Below are 14,830 nucleotides of genomic sequence, written 5' to 3' on the forward strand. Positions count from 1 at the left end.
GAGTAGACAATCAAATTTTGCAGTAATTAATGGCTCTTTTGAAAACGTCGTTACCTTGAATTTTACAAACCTTGGGTTTAATTAAATTCATTTAATTAAATTAATTTGAATAAACCCACTCATGATTGTTTATTCCATTATTGGGCCCAAAGGCCTAGAAATTCAGCCGTGCAGTGCCCGTTTTTCAGGTGCTAATATGGCAGGCAGGAAGCACACACAAGCTGGAAGTGTGTCACCTGCAAATTGGTAAAGGCCAAAATTTTGGTGTGCAGTGCCTACGCTCGAAACAGGCGTTTGGCCCCTTATTTGTATATGCAAAGAGCCGAATGCCTGTTTCAGGCTCCCACTGCAGGATTGGTTTGCCGAGGTAGCCGGCTGCACTCAGGAAAACCAGGTGTACAAGCAGTCCTTAAAAGGGATTGCTGCAGGAGTGGGTTGCTGCTGGACATTGATCTCCTCGCTCTCCCGAGTCGCGGCTGCTACCCCATAATGGACAAAGATCCCCCTCCCAATGGACACTGCTACATCTTGACCGGAACACCCCCCTTCTTCACTTACCCGAGGGGCCACTACGACACCAGCAGCGGCCCAAACTTCCATTGTGCTTTGGCAGCGAGCTGCCTGTTGCTCTCCGCAGCTCAATGGAAATGAGGCCTGAGGCCCAATATCAGGGGCAGCTCGGACCTCACCGTTCAGGCGCAGCAATCGTTCCCGTGCGCCCAAAAATGGGCACAGCCAAATTTCTAGGCCAAAGTGTAATCAAGAAAGATACTTAATGCTGCTCGCATTACAAAGTAAAGAATAGCAATCAGATTTAAGTGGGGTTCGATAGGCTTTCTGTGAAAGTGTTAAGATGTGTGTCCACATTGCATCCAGGTACAATTAGTGAGAACAGATGTTTAACATCTAGGAATGTAAGTAATACCTGCAAACTCTGCCATCTTTTCCTTCCACATAAAGTGTACTAAAAATTGTTTGGGAAATCATTCAAAAAAAGTCAAAATATTAGAAGCTCATATGTAAATAACACTGTAACATATACATCTATTCTGTAAAATCCTAAAGTTAAGTTCTCTCTTCAGCTCTACAATTTGAGTGCAGAATTGAGCTACGTATTTTGGAAACGTACTTAACTCTGCAAGCCTTGTGCAAAGCATAGCAAGATATGTATTTTTATTTACTTTGATTTCTATACACTTATTCAAGCGAATATGGGAGACTTATTTTGTAATATAAAGATTTTTTGCCGGGAGGGCCTTTATTAATCTGATATGCAAGACTTCAAACTTTCGCACAATGCAGGGCTAAAGTGACTGAGCCAAGTTAAATATAGGACATAATTCATATTCTCTTCTTTTAAATCGGCTGACAATCTTTTGTTTACACATGAATATTATTTTTAACAAAAATCTGAATCAAGAGCTCAGAACTGAAACAAAGATTTGAAGTACTTACTGGACCCTTCCTTAGAAGTTGGTCAAATACTCGAAGCTGTAATTGGGGCTTAGCTGTAAAAATACTTCACCCTTAATTAAATCTAAGGCACAGCACATTTCTTAACTGACAATATTTAATCAACGTAAATGAAAAACTTCTAAACTTTATTTTCCTTCGTAAATGCTATTGCAGTCCTCCAAGGATTCACCTTTCAGATTCAATAACAGCAAACAAGTTTCAAAAACACAGCCCTCATACCCAAATACATACACAGCCCCATTTTTCAAACAAAGTTTTTTTCTGATGAAATACCTCACCCTACCCCTCCCCTATACCAATCTTATTTTTAAACTTTTCTGATGGCACTAATTCATGCTGGTACACAGTTCTACAGCTGCTGATAACTTGCACACACTTCCATTCTTTATGCTAGAGTTTAGGCTGTGAGCATTGGTAGGCAATTCAAATGTGGGGAGGGTATCACAGCTGAGCTGAATCCTATTCTCACCTGATGTCCACACACAGTCACTTTCCTGCACAGTCATCAGGAGTGAGAATCCTCTCCCTTGCCTAAGGTCGAGGAGGCCAATTAAAGCATCCCTACTGCAGCCCTGACTATGATCAGCTAACTCAATACAGACTATAGATCATATCGTGGAAATTCCTGGTCTATATGGCATGGTACTATATCATCCAGGAGCATTAATCTACAGGTGATGTGCTTTTACGATAATAAGGTGACAAGCGAGTGGCCATAGAGATGGACAGTCAGGTGGAAGGATATACAAGGAGCAAAATCCATAATTTCTAAAGACTCTGGAAAAGGAGTCTATCCAGCAATTAAAAAACATGCTAAAATGCACACAAATTAACATGGGATTGGTTGATCTTTTGAATTCTATAACAATGGCTGTAGGAATAGTCTGATAATAAACAGACTCCTGTATTTTTGTTGAGGTATTTCAACTCAATCATAAACCTTAAAAGAGTCAGTATCCCCTCATAAGTTGACCAATATATGCTACAATTTAACCCACCCCCACCCATCAAAAAAATTAGACCTACAAAATACCATTCAAAATAAGCCATTCTTTCAAATAAATATATATATATGTATATACAGTTGTTGCTTTACAGAATCTGTTGAACTTTTTTCATATAAAATCTGCAAAGACTAATTTCCTGCATTAATGAAAATAGAGTGAATTATAGGAATAGAGAGAACCACAGAACATTTGTTTGTTCACAGCATATTGGAATAAATGGAAGAAAACTAAACCTAACATTTTGATGTAGACATGCTTCTGCAGTCCCCAAAAGGGTCCAATGCTTAAAAGTTTTATGGGAACGGTTGAACATGACAGCTGACAATAACTGTATGACTATCTTTTTACTGGAGTGAATACACATTTTTTTTAAAAAAAAGATCAGCTTTCTTTTGACCCAAACAAGTAAAACAAGCTGCTCGATAGGGTTCTTATCCGATTGTTTTAATCCAGCTTATATACATCCTTCAAAAAGGATACCATCTCTAACAAAAATACTTGTTTTGACATCATGGTTGTATCTTCCACAATTCTAATGACCTATCTCCCACCAAAGAGTGGGTGAGAAAGAGTGTGCGTCTGGCTGAGCATTTGATCACAATGTTCAGCCTGGCACTGAATTTATCAAAGCAACCAACATTTCACTTATATCACATTAACAAATCCTTTGTGGATCCTTCGCCGATGCTAATTTAGAGAATGTAAACAATTACAGTACTGTTAACTCCACCTGGCCCAGCTGCATCTCTCACAAGCTCATCCATGCTCCATGCTAAGAAAAAAATAAAGTGCAATTCGTCCAACTTCATGTCTTTAAACAAGGTCCATTACATTTATGAGGACGCACTTTCAAACTTGATTTTTGGAAGAATACCACGGCGCTAAAATCCAAAAGGGCATTACTTTTTGGTAGCCAAATCAACTTTAAAAGGAAAAACTTTAAAAAAGCCTATTTAGAGCAATACACACTAATGTTTCAACAAATCTGTATTCACATCTTGGACAAATCTGCAATCCTCCTGCAGATAAACTGTAGAGCTGAGCTTTAGGACAGGATAAAAAACGCACAAGGGTGATTCGGTGATCCAGTACTCCCAGGAAGCGCATCACAGGAAATAAAAGGCCACGCACCCATAATTTCATGAGATGAGTGCATTACTAGTACTGTTCCCTGCGCGCGCTGGATCACCCCATATGTTTCTTGGATGTCATTTATTATTTCAGATTCAGCTTTCCAGTATAACTGCTATGCCTGAGGTGATTTTCTATATATTATATATCTATTTAACATTTAAAACTTCAAGGCTGTGTGCCACATATCATCCATATCAAAGTGAAACAGAAAGAGTTACTTTAGTGGCACCACCATTGAAGATAGGAATTAAGTTAACTGCTGTACTTTTTATAAAAACTTATGGAATTAAAAAGAAGTTCCTCTTACTGCAGGATGAACAGTTTGAGCACGAAGCATATGGATTAACTATGCTCAATGCACTCTATTTGTTTTCGCGTTACAGTGACCTCAGAGATTAATACTGCTGGATGCTACTGCAGAACTCTCCAAAATATGCAGCGCATAGAATCTTTTTTTTATTAGCATAGAGCTCCGGACAACAACCTTTACTGTAGGTCTGACCCAATTAAAGAATAGAATAGTTAACATATGGTAACCAAAGGGAAAATACTGCTAGCCTCCAAGGCACAAATTAGCATCCGGCATTATGAGCGATTAAGTCCATAACAGGTAAAAATGATCAGTGGGGCCCAACACTCAAGTTTGTTTCGGTTCAGATATTCCCTTCCTTCCTTGTAACATCTAAACTGAATTGTAGTTTCGTACAAATAATTTATTGCCACAATTTTACCTAAAACACCTCTCAAATCTAATTGGTGATTGAACTAAAATATGCATGGAATGAAATTAAATACTAACCTATTTTTTAAAAAAAATCAACTAAAAACAAAATGTTTGTTTGATGTACAAGGCTGCAAAGGAGATGTACAGAAATCCACTTCCAGAACACAACAGAGAGGCCCAAACACTGAATTAAGTTATCCATAATAGGTCATCTTCCAATAAGATCAGTCTTTTGTGTGACTAAGTCTTGGGGCATGTAGGGTAGAAACGATGGCCCGTGCTTTCCATTGCCTCATGACGTGCCCTGCCGCTTCTGCTGCTGGGCTCTTATGTATTCTAGCTGTTTCTTACATTGTTGATAGTATGTGGATAAACTTTTATTTTCTTCCAAAAGCTTCTTGTGTTCTTGAACCAACCGAGAGGTATTCTGTTGATCTTTTTCATCCTGGTCCAATTCTGCTATTAGTTCTTGCCTATAAATAGAGAGAGAGAAACAATTTTGAGAACGTTACTGAATTTCACATGTTTTAATAGAGCTGCTGATGGGATTGTGCTACAAAATATGTTTCTTAATCAATCGTTCAACATCAACAGCAACTTTAAAAAAAAAACTACAGTATTTTTAGAATTGACTGATTAAGCCAACAACACAAAGCTAGAATATCTTCTGCTAACAACAACGAAAAGGCAGGAAGTATCTTGGTGAGGACAACAGTGTTGAAATGGATGTGCATCTGTACAGTGCTTATACATGTCTAATATTGCTATTTGCACTTGTGTCTCAAATATATTTCATGTTAACCGTAGTGCATGACTGTAATAGCATAGGAACATGAGTAGGCCATTCAGCCCCTTGAGCCTATTCCACCATTCAATTAGATCATGCCTGATCTGAACCTTAACTCCATTTACCCACCTTTATTCCATTTTCCTTGATACTCTTACCGTACAAAATTCTATCAATCTCAATCTTAAAAATTTCAATTGACCAAGCATCCACATCCTTTTGGGAGAGAGAGTTCCAGAATTCCACTACCCTTTGTGTGAAAAAGTGCTTCCTGACTTCATTGCTAAATCACCATTTTTTAAAAATACTTATATTAAATTCACCAAGTTCCACCCAGTAATTTATTTTTTAGGTTCCCTTGTACCGCTGGTATTTGTATCTGTTTTCACAGTGTAGGAAAGGATAAAAGTACAAATTTAGCAAGTCTGCCATTTTCTTATTATCCATTATAGTCTCGCCTGGGCTTTAATGAACCGACAATCCCCCTTTACCATTTCTTTTCTCTTAAAATATTTATAAAAAAACATTTGGTGTTAAGCTTTGATAAACTTTGTAAGTTTTGTTTTACATTCCCTTTTTGCACCTTTGATTAAGTTCTTTGTATCCCTTTGTTGCTTTTTATAGTTCTCCCAGTCTGCTGGTTTTTCACGTTTCCTTGCATTTGTATAAGCCTTTTTTCCTTTAGGTTGATACTGTCTACTGCCTCATTTGCTGACCATGGTTACCTAATTACACAGGTGGAGCCGTTGCCTTTTAGTGGTATGTTCTGGTTTTGTAAAGTACCAACTACTTCTTTGAATACTTCCCTCTGTTTGTCTGTAGGTTTACCCATTAACAGTTCAGTCCAGCATTCAAATAGGTAAAATTCTACCACAATTACAGAGAACCCATCCAGTGCTGCCCTCTAAGTTCTGCCACCACCTCCAAGTTCCTTCCAAGTCACATATCATCCTGACTTCAACATATATTAAGAAAGAACTTGCATTTATATGGCGCCTTCCCTGCCCTCAAGACATCCCAAAGCGCTTTACAGCCAATGTAATATTTTTGAAGTGTAGTCACTGTAGTAATGTAGGGTAATACAGCAGCCAATTTGCGCACAGCAAGCTCCCACAAACAGCAATGAGATAATGGCCAGATCATTGGTTGAGAGATAAAATCTTGGCTAGGGCAACAGCGAGAACTCCACTGCTCTGCTTCAAATAGTGCCATGGGATGTTTTAACGTCCACCTGAGAGGGCAGACAAGGCCTTGATTTAATGTTTCATCCGAAAGACGGCATCAAAATAGTGCAGCACTCCCTCAGTACTGCATTGAAATGTCAGTCTAGAATATGTGCTCAAGTCTCTGGCGTGGGACATGAACCCACAAGCCTTCTGACTCAGGCAAGATTGACCACTGAGCCAAGGCTGACACCGCCATTCCTTCATTGTCACTGGGTCAATATCTTAGAATTCCCTACCTAGCACCATTGCAGGAGCACCATCAGCACAAGTACTGTAGAGGTTCAAGGAGAAGGTGATGGTTTTCCCATGTAATTATTGCTTTTGTCCTTTGCTGGGTTAGAAGTCGCATGGCTGTTGCTGTTGAAGTAACCTTGACGAGTTGCTGAAGTGCAACCCGTAGATCATACATACTGCAGCCACAGTTTGCCAATAATGGAGGGGATGGATGTTGAGTCTGGTAAAAAGAGTGCCAATCAAGCAAACTGCTCAGTCCTGGATGATGTTGAGCTTTTTGAATGTTGTTAAGGTTGCACCCATGCAGGTGAGTGGTGAATATTCCATCACACTCCTTACTTGAACCTTGTAGATAGTGGAGAAACTTTGAGGGGTAGAGGAGGAGAGCCATTGATCGCAGAGTGCCTAGTCTCTGCCCTGTTCTTGTAGCCACAGTGTTATGGTTGGTCCATCTTCCCAGGGCAACCAGGGATAGGCAATAAACACAGCCTTGCCAATGTTGCCCACATCCTGAGAACAAATACATTTGTAACAAGTAATTTACTCATTCCCACTCCCTCCCGTGGAGATGTTCTGTAATAACTCTGTATCAATAGATCTTTCAACAAAAAAACTTGCAAGTTGGATATCATTTTCACTTAACCAAACCTCTTGTACAACAAAGCAAAGACAAATAACTCTCACTTACTTTCTCTGTAGTAACAATGCTATTTCAGTTTGAACTTTCAGGTATTCCTGAGCCATTTTGCAATGTTGTTCAAATACAGACATGGATTCTTTGGAGTTTGGACACGGAGCTAGTGGCTGTGGAGAAAACGTAAACAGACTGTAAAATCTAACGCCTTTAAACGTGCCGTTGCAAACTAATCTGAGCATAGTATAAAGGACAGGATCTAAAAACCACAGTTGGAAAAATAAATAGGCTGTCAGGAAACCTGACTTGGACTTTCAGGAATATATTCAGCATGTATGATGGAAGAATGGATAGGAAAGGGGCCTAAATTTGCCAAATTCTTATTTACATCAGCTGATACAATCACCCAATAGCTGCACAGGTGCAGATTCAAGACATTAAACCTGTGTGCCTACACACAAAGTTGTCAAGACTGGAACAAGTGCTAAAGGAAATCCTCCTCTCTTCACTCTACCAGAATTCAAAGTGGATGCAGGCTACTTTAGGAATGTAAAGCTTTCGATGTATGACAGTGTACTTTAAAAAAAACATCATCTTACAGCATATGCACTATATGAATTAGTAGAAATTAGCCCCTTAAAAACAGAATCAAAGTAAGTACAGAACATGAGCACAAAGCTACTGAAGATAAGAACTATTATGACTTCTTAATAGTTAAGAACTCAATAACTAATTAATGAGTTAGTTAGTTCGGTTCAAAGGGATCAATCGAACTTGCTTTGGACAAATGTTAAAGTTCTTACCTGTAATTGGTGATCCAGGGTAAGATATGCCATTGGGATAGAGTTATCAGAACCATTTGTATCTAGAAAATAAATATTAAAACATTAACTCAAAATATTAGGTGGTGGGATAGTATATTTTCCGATATGTTTATTTATGGGAAGTGAGTTCAAATCTAATCAAAGTCCAGCTGGCAGAGGGCAGCTGCCTACTTAGTCTGGTAAGGATCATCACATATGAAGTCCAACAGATCAGCTGTTTGTTCAAGTGGATTTCTGCTATGTATAGCAACAGAGGGAGGATTTTTATTGTGTTCTCTTTTCATTATCTAAGCTTTGCCTTGGGGCTCCTTTTTTAGTCTTTAAGCAGAGGGTTCACAGATGTTGATGGTACAACATGATGGCACATTCACAACACTGAGGTAGGACATGTGCATCAGTACTATTCTATTGTAACCTTGTCTTGGAACCTAGACATAATAATATAAAAACAAAATGTAGGTCCAAGATCTGAAATCTCACAAGGTGCAGATAGTTAGCACACTGGGGCGGATAATGTTCGAGCACAGCGTCACTGTAAGTATTGTTCTACAGGCGCTGCTTGCATCTGTGCCCCAGTGGGCTGATATTGCACAATGATATGAGTTCAGCTCAGACAATTACTTTTGTTGGACTCTCAGCGTGGAGCACATAATGAACTGAGAGTACAATAGCAGTTGGGAGCCATAGTATCAGATGCTGGCAGCTTGTGAAGGGCTGCCCGTAAAGCTGCAATATATATATATATATATATTTTTTTTAATGATTTGGGGCACGACAATCCATTTGATAGACTAGTCTTCATAGGCCAGCATAGCGTGTAGCATAAAGAAACGGTGGTCCTTTTTAAAGGACAGGGACACCCAGAAATCTTTTTTTAAAGATGGCTTTCTCTGATGAACCAGTTCCAAACAGATGCTTAGTGCATGTAGTACCACTCAAGCACTCCAGCTGTATTATAGCACTTCAACATTTAAAAGCAATGATTGCTTAGTCTGTGCACATTATAGAGTACATTGAGCACTTAATATTCCTCAGCAGCTGATAATGCGGGGGATCTGGCTCCACATCACATCATTGCCCTAACTGTCTTTTCATCAAGGGGTACTGGGTCTGAATCTAGCCTAGGCGAATAGTGAAAGTCTCCTCTCTTTGCAACAATCTTAAGAGAATTGAATTTGGGCAAAAATAATCTTATCTCCTATACTAGGGGGTGTGAGTCCACAGCACACAACTGCCACCAATTTAGCACAATAGCTAGTGTGAGTAATGGAAAATAAAATCATCTGGATGCAGTAAGTGATATTCTTCTGAAGTTGGGGTTAAAGCCCATGCTTCTCAGTGAATTAGCGACTAGGTAAGTGCAGCAGCCAATCTGCACAAGGAACATCAGACAAACAGCTTTTGTAGACAGAGGCCAAGATAATAGGCCTACAAAGATAATCAATAATGATAATCGTACTTGACTGAAGTCCTGTTCCATGATGCACATATCCACAGTGCATCACATTTGCACCACTATCTCACAACCTAATATTTCCCTGTAGCACTCCTCCAAGAACTGTAAACAATAGGCACAGATCAAAGCCTAATTGTGGTGTCACAGGAAACACATGTATATTGCTGAATTGGAAGAAGAGTCAACCCTAAACCACGGTTCAGAAGTTCAGAAGTTCACAAGATAAAATACACGAGAAGACCACTTGACCCAATTTAATTTATCTACTCAGAGACCCCAACAGTTCTCACTTTGAAATTATTTAAGAAATAAGAGACAGCAATGTTTCCACATCAGTTTCATGGCTCTTCTCTGAACTGCCTCAATTGAATGTCTGTTTCTTCTGTCTTGGTAACCAGACTGGGCACAGTATGTAAGGTGAAGTTATGGTCAGACTACAGCGATATACAATTTAAGAATGACTTCCTCTGACTTGTACTGTTTTGGCCATATAGCTCAATATTCTGGAAACCATATAGCTCAATATTCCATTTGTTTTCTTGATTCCAAAGTCGAGCAAGATCATGTGAAGGCAAAGGATATAACCAGTAGCTGAAATAAAGTAACAAATACTTTTTGTTCAACCCCTGGACTTACTACAAATTACCTGGAGACTGGGCAGGTAAAGACACACTCAGCATCATGCGGAGTGAGGCCTCACCTGTACATGTGGTCTGAGACATTGAACCTGAGAAAAATATCTAGGGTAAAAATCCCAAAACATAACCGGTGCATTAGTGCTCCCCAAAAGGGTTTACAAAGTAGTAGTGGTAGGTGGGAGGAAATACATATAAACAAGGGCTGAAGCACAGTATCTGTAGAAAAGTAAAACAATAGGGTAATAATTACAGTTTCCAGCTGTAACAAGAAGCATTTATATAGCGCCTTTAACAAAGGAAAACATTGCAAAGCACTATAAAGAAGTGTAATAAAAAGAACCCACATTGGCACATACCTACTTTATAGTATTACACATCACAAATGTTATTCTGCTTTTCAATTTTTGTGATAAGAGTCATATAAATCAAAAGTGAATATATGATTAGTGATTAACACATAGGTGAACTTATATTTGCAACACTCAATAACCTCATCTCTAGTCACCACAAAATAACGTGTATAAAATACCCAGTGTTGTGTGTTGACAATCACTTCTAGTGAACATGCAATGTAGTTCACTCCATTAGCTTTTGCTGCTGACAGTTGATTTTTGTGAGGTGAAACTTTGACCTGAATGTCATATCTGTGATTTGTTCAGCCTAGCTGACAGTTAACATTCTTGTGAAATATCTCACTCTCCCACACGTGGGCCAGGATTTTGACTCGGAGCCGGTTGAATTGCGATTTTGACGTAAGGACGTCTTTTATATTCTTGGCGGTCTGCCGTCCGACAGGCCAGCCTTGATTGACAGGCTGGTCTCAGTCGGACGGGAGCAGAGCAAGGAAGAGGACGTGAGCAGATAAGTCTTAGATCGTATGGATGAAGGGGAGCGGGTGAGGGGGAGGTCAGTCACTGGGGGAAAGTCAGTTGGGGGGGAGGGGGAGAAAATCGGGGGTCAATCAGGTGTCAGTCACTGAGGGGGGGTGGGGGTCAGGATCAGGGGTCATCGTGGGGGTGTACGATCGGTTGGGGGGGGGTGGGCCCTGCGATCATTTTGGGTGGGTGGTGGGGGGTGTTGGGGTCACTGCAGATAAGCTTGTTTGGCCTGGGGGAAGCACTCCTGCTCCTCCAGGCCCACAAGCTGTGCCAAGAAGGCAAACTTGCAGTTTCGGGCCTTCTCACCTCCTCTCATGCAGCGTGAAGGTGAAGGTCCCCAGAGGCTAAAATCGCAAAACCTTTCAAAATGGAGGCCCGCAGCCTCCTTGAAAGCTTTTAGTGACCAACCCACCTCCTGGGGGAAGCTCGCCCGCCCGCCCCTTGTCCCGGGTGAAAACCGGAAATGGGCAGGTAGGAGGCAGGTCTGAAATTTTCAATGCCCCCCCACCCTCAACCCACCCGTTTTTCAGAGTTAAAATCCTGCCCATGGTAGGGTTACAGCCCTGTGGTACAATTACAGGCATCAATAATATTTAAATGCTTTCACTACCAAAAGCAAATACTAAAGAAATCAATATTTTGATTCAATTTCACACATTTTTCTAAAAAAAACTATAAACTTCTGTAGAACATATCAAAAATAACCAAGAGCCATGTTGGAGGTTTTAAAAAAAAAGTGTTTTTGTCAGTGAATTTGCCAGCAATATTCAGCTTGCAAGTTTGAAAATAGGCTAGAAATTGTGTCATTTGTCACATAGATGTAAAGAAAGCACATTTTGGGTGCAGTAGTGAACCAGTACTCGAAACGTAGTTATATTATACAACAGATAAAACTGATAATTCACTCACCTCTGATAATGAATGGTTTGTGTAGGATTCCCGCCAAGTGTGCTGCAACCTTGCTAAGCTGCATGCACACTTTAAGAGGAAGGAAAATGTGATAAACTTAAACTGTAAATATTCTGAAACAAATAATAGTGAGGTTTGGGTAAATTTGCAAGGTCAATAATCTGAGGTTTCAAAGGATTCGAAACAAGTCCTTTTCTTTAGGCTTACATATCCAATCTCAGGTACAGCCTTGAAAACAACTCCAAAGCTCCATTTGGTTTTTTTTGATAGAAAGATATCTATGAAAATGAAAATCTTGTACATGCATGAACTTCCTGTGAAGTAACACTTTATTACTTCCTCCTGTCACACTATTTGCATTACACCTGTCTATCAAGCTTTTCTGTTACTATTAAATTTACCTAATCATTTTGCTTACCTATGATTGAATCTAAGTTTGGTGGTGCTGTTGCTTACTTACCTTTCAGACCTCCCAGCTACATCTTCAAGAAAGGTGGTGCTGTTCTCCAAATCTGCCCCTACAATTCAACCTCCTAGAGCTGCTTGCTGTTCTCTGTGACCGATTCCCCCACCATGACTCCTGACCCACTCTCATCTCCCCCTGTCTGCGGCTGAATTCCCACCACCTGCTGCGAACACTGGCTGGACGTTGAGTCCTGAACCTGCAGTGGTAAAAGCATTTGAAGAACTTTAAGTGTGCTTGGTGATGGCTGAGGGGGCCCCTCAAGATGGGCTGTGGCTACAGGGGATAAATATTCGTTGAATGAATTTTCCCATTAGTGGGAGACTATCATTTAAAATACTGAGCAATATTTATTCAAAGAAAATTCCCCAGTCACTTTTGGCGAAAATCTTTCAAGCGATCCCTTCCCCTCTACCTCTATGACTGGAGCTTGAGGCAGCCTCAACGTCATTGCTGGGTTAAGGTTGCTACTTTAGATAATACAGGTTTCCCCATGTCAGTGTTGGACAACACTTTTAAGGAATCACTCCCCCTTCACTACCGTCTTCCCTTCGTCAAGTGAGGGGGAGACATCAGCGATGGGGGAAAGGAAGTCATTAAGCAACTATTCCTCCCTCTCCCCATCAACTGACCACGAGAAAACTTTCACTATGCTTTTGTCAACATCAACCCCCACACCCTCCCCAATGCATCCAAACCCATTCACTGGCATCCCAGTGCTGCCACAACCAATTCCACCCTCCCACCACTGCCACACCCAGCACCCTCCTCATCCCAATGTTCCCACGCCCTCGGCCACATTGGCAACACCTCAAGATCTCCCCGCCCAGAACCGCCATACCAAGATACCCCTTTCCCAATGTAGTACCCTGGTTCTAGTGCTCTCAAACACCACAAACTCTCTTTTTTTGTAATCCCACTTCTGGGTTCTCCCAGACTCTCACTCTCTTTCCTTTCCCTTCCCTCTCCACCCCTCCTTCCCAAAAATGTCCCACATCCCATGACCAATGTGTTTGAATCCCGCAACTACTTTGTGAACAAGATTCTACACTCATGAGGGTCCCCACCATTACTACAAACAGTTTTTATAATCCACCTCCTACCCATATTCCCTACCATCTTCCTCTATATCCTGGACTTTTAAAGAAAAGTTAACAGATAAAATTAACTACATAGTTAAAACTAACTTTTAATAGTAACCAAGCCCATTAATTTGCAGCTTCCACTCAAACATGCAAATCTGAAATCATCAACTTCTACAATACTTTAATAAAAGTAGTTTGACTTTTATAGTCAGTAATCTTGATACTATAATTTAAGTTACATAGCACACAACAGCATTTCTCCCAAATCAGAGTGAGCAGCACCATGCAAATCTGCCACCATATAAAGTGCAAACAATGGATCTCTCCCTTGCAGACTTTGTCAGCTTCCTTCACATGCTACACCACTTCACCCCATATCTGTTGCTCCCCCCCACCCCTTCACCTAGGATACTATTTCCATTTCTGACTGACTTCTCCCACAACTCCCTCCCTTCCCACCAACTCCTGCTTTTAGTATATTCCTGAATCCTCCCTAATGCCTTCACTGCCCCCAGCACCTCTCCTTTCTGCAGCTCAGTCCTTCATTGTCTCCTCACGCACCATCCATTCCTTTCCCCCGCATCGCCTGCCCTTACCTCCACCCATATCCTCTTCCCCAATGAGTCACCACTCCCACAGACCTGAGCCTATTTCCCCCCAATGCCATATCCTCTTCAGATTCTACCATTACCTCCCCAACAGCCTCTATTTAACAGTAGTGTAGCACAGAGGCAGGACCAAAGATTGGGGAGCCAAGGCCAGAAAGAAGATACTTTAAGGCAGAGACTTACTGGATGCTGAATAGCTGGGAGGCACAAAGAGGTGCAGCAGTACCATCTTGTGGCAGGAGGCCTGTTATTACAGCATAATCGGCAAATGTTTACATAAGGTTTTCCATTATAAATTCTGACATAGGGTTTTGCATTATAAATTTTGACATAAAAACATTACTTAAAAATTATGACACAGAAAGAAAGGGTAATGTGGACAGGAAGTTTGTGCCATACACATGACTAATCGATCTCCTGTAACGTTGCGGATGGGGAGTCTAGAACAAGTGAAGTCTTCAGGTCGAGCAGGGGATAAATGGACTAAGGCCAAGGGATAACTATGACAAAAAGCTAGAGGGAGAAGGTAGAGTGCTGGGTGGGATGGAGAGGGGGGAAGGAGAGGGGAGTAGAGGAGGGATGGGGAGGGAAGGGGGAAGAGAGAAACGGTCAGAAAGGGGAGAGGAGAGGGGAAAGGCAGGCAAGAGAGCCGTAATGGGAGGGAGGGTCTGGCTGCATCAAGACACAGGTATTTATAATGGAAAAATTGACACAAGTGTGACAAAAACAGGACAACAGGAAGTGAAG

The 14,830-nt window shown here is 40.8% G+C and overlaps 1 protein-coding gene across 3 annotated transcripts in view; it reads right to left on the minus strand.

Moving 5' to 3' along the window:
* Nucleotides 1-2,906: 2,906 nt before the first annotated feature.
* Nucleotides 2,907-14,830, minus strand: part of map3k7 (mitogen-activated protein kinase kinase kinase 7) — a 114,587-nt gene continuing 102,663 nt past the window's right edge. For 2 of the 3 annotated variants that reach the window (XM_067984750.1, XM_067984752.1), the window contains 3 exons: nt 8,026-8,087; nt 7,277-7,392; nt 2,907-4,814 (listed from right to left, as the gene is read on the minus strand). In XM_067984750.1, coding sequence (XP_067840851.1) covers nt 4,634-4,814; nt 7,277-7,392; nt 8,026-8,087 — 359 coding nt within the window. In that variant the 3' untranslated portion in view covers nt 2,907-4,633. Of the gene's footprint in view, nt 4,815-7,276; nt 7,393-8,025; nt 8,088-12,387; nt 12,592-14,830 lie in introns of those variants that run through there. The other variant, XM_067984753.1, reaches the window with a different exon arrangement.

The sequence above is a fragment of the Heptranchias perlo genome, chromosome 5 (genome assembly GCF_035084215.1).
Source record: "Heptranchias perlo isolate sHepPer1 chromosome 5, sHepPer1.hap1, whole genome shotgun sequence".
NCBI classification, from domain to species: Eukaryota; Metazoa; Chordata; class Chondrichthyes; order Hexanchiformes; family Hexanchidae; genus Heptranchias; species Heptranchias perlo.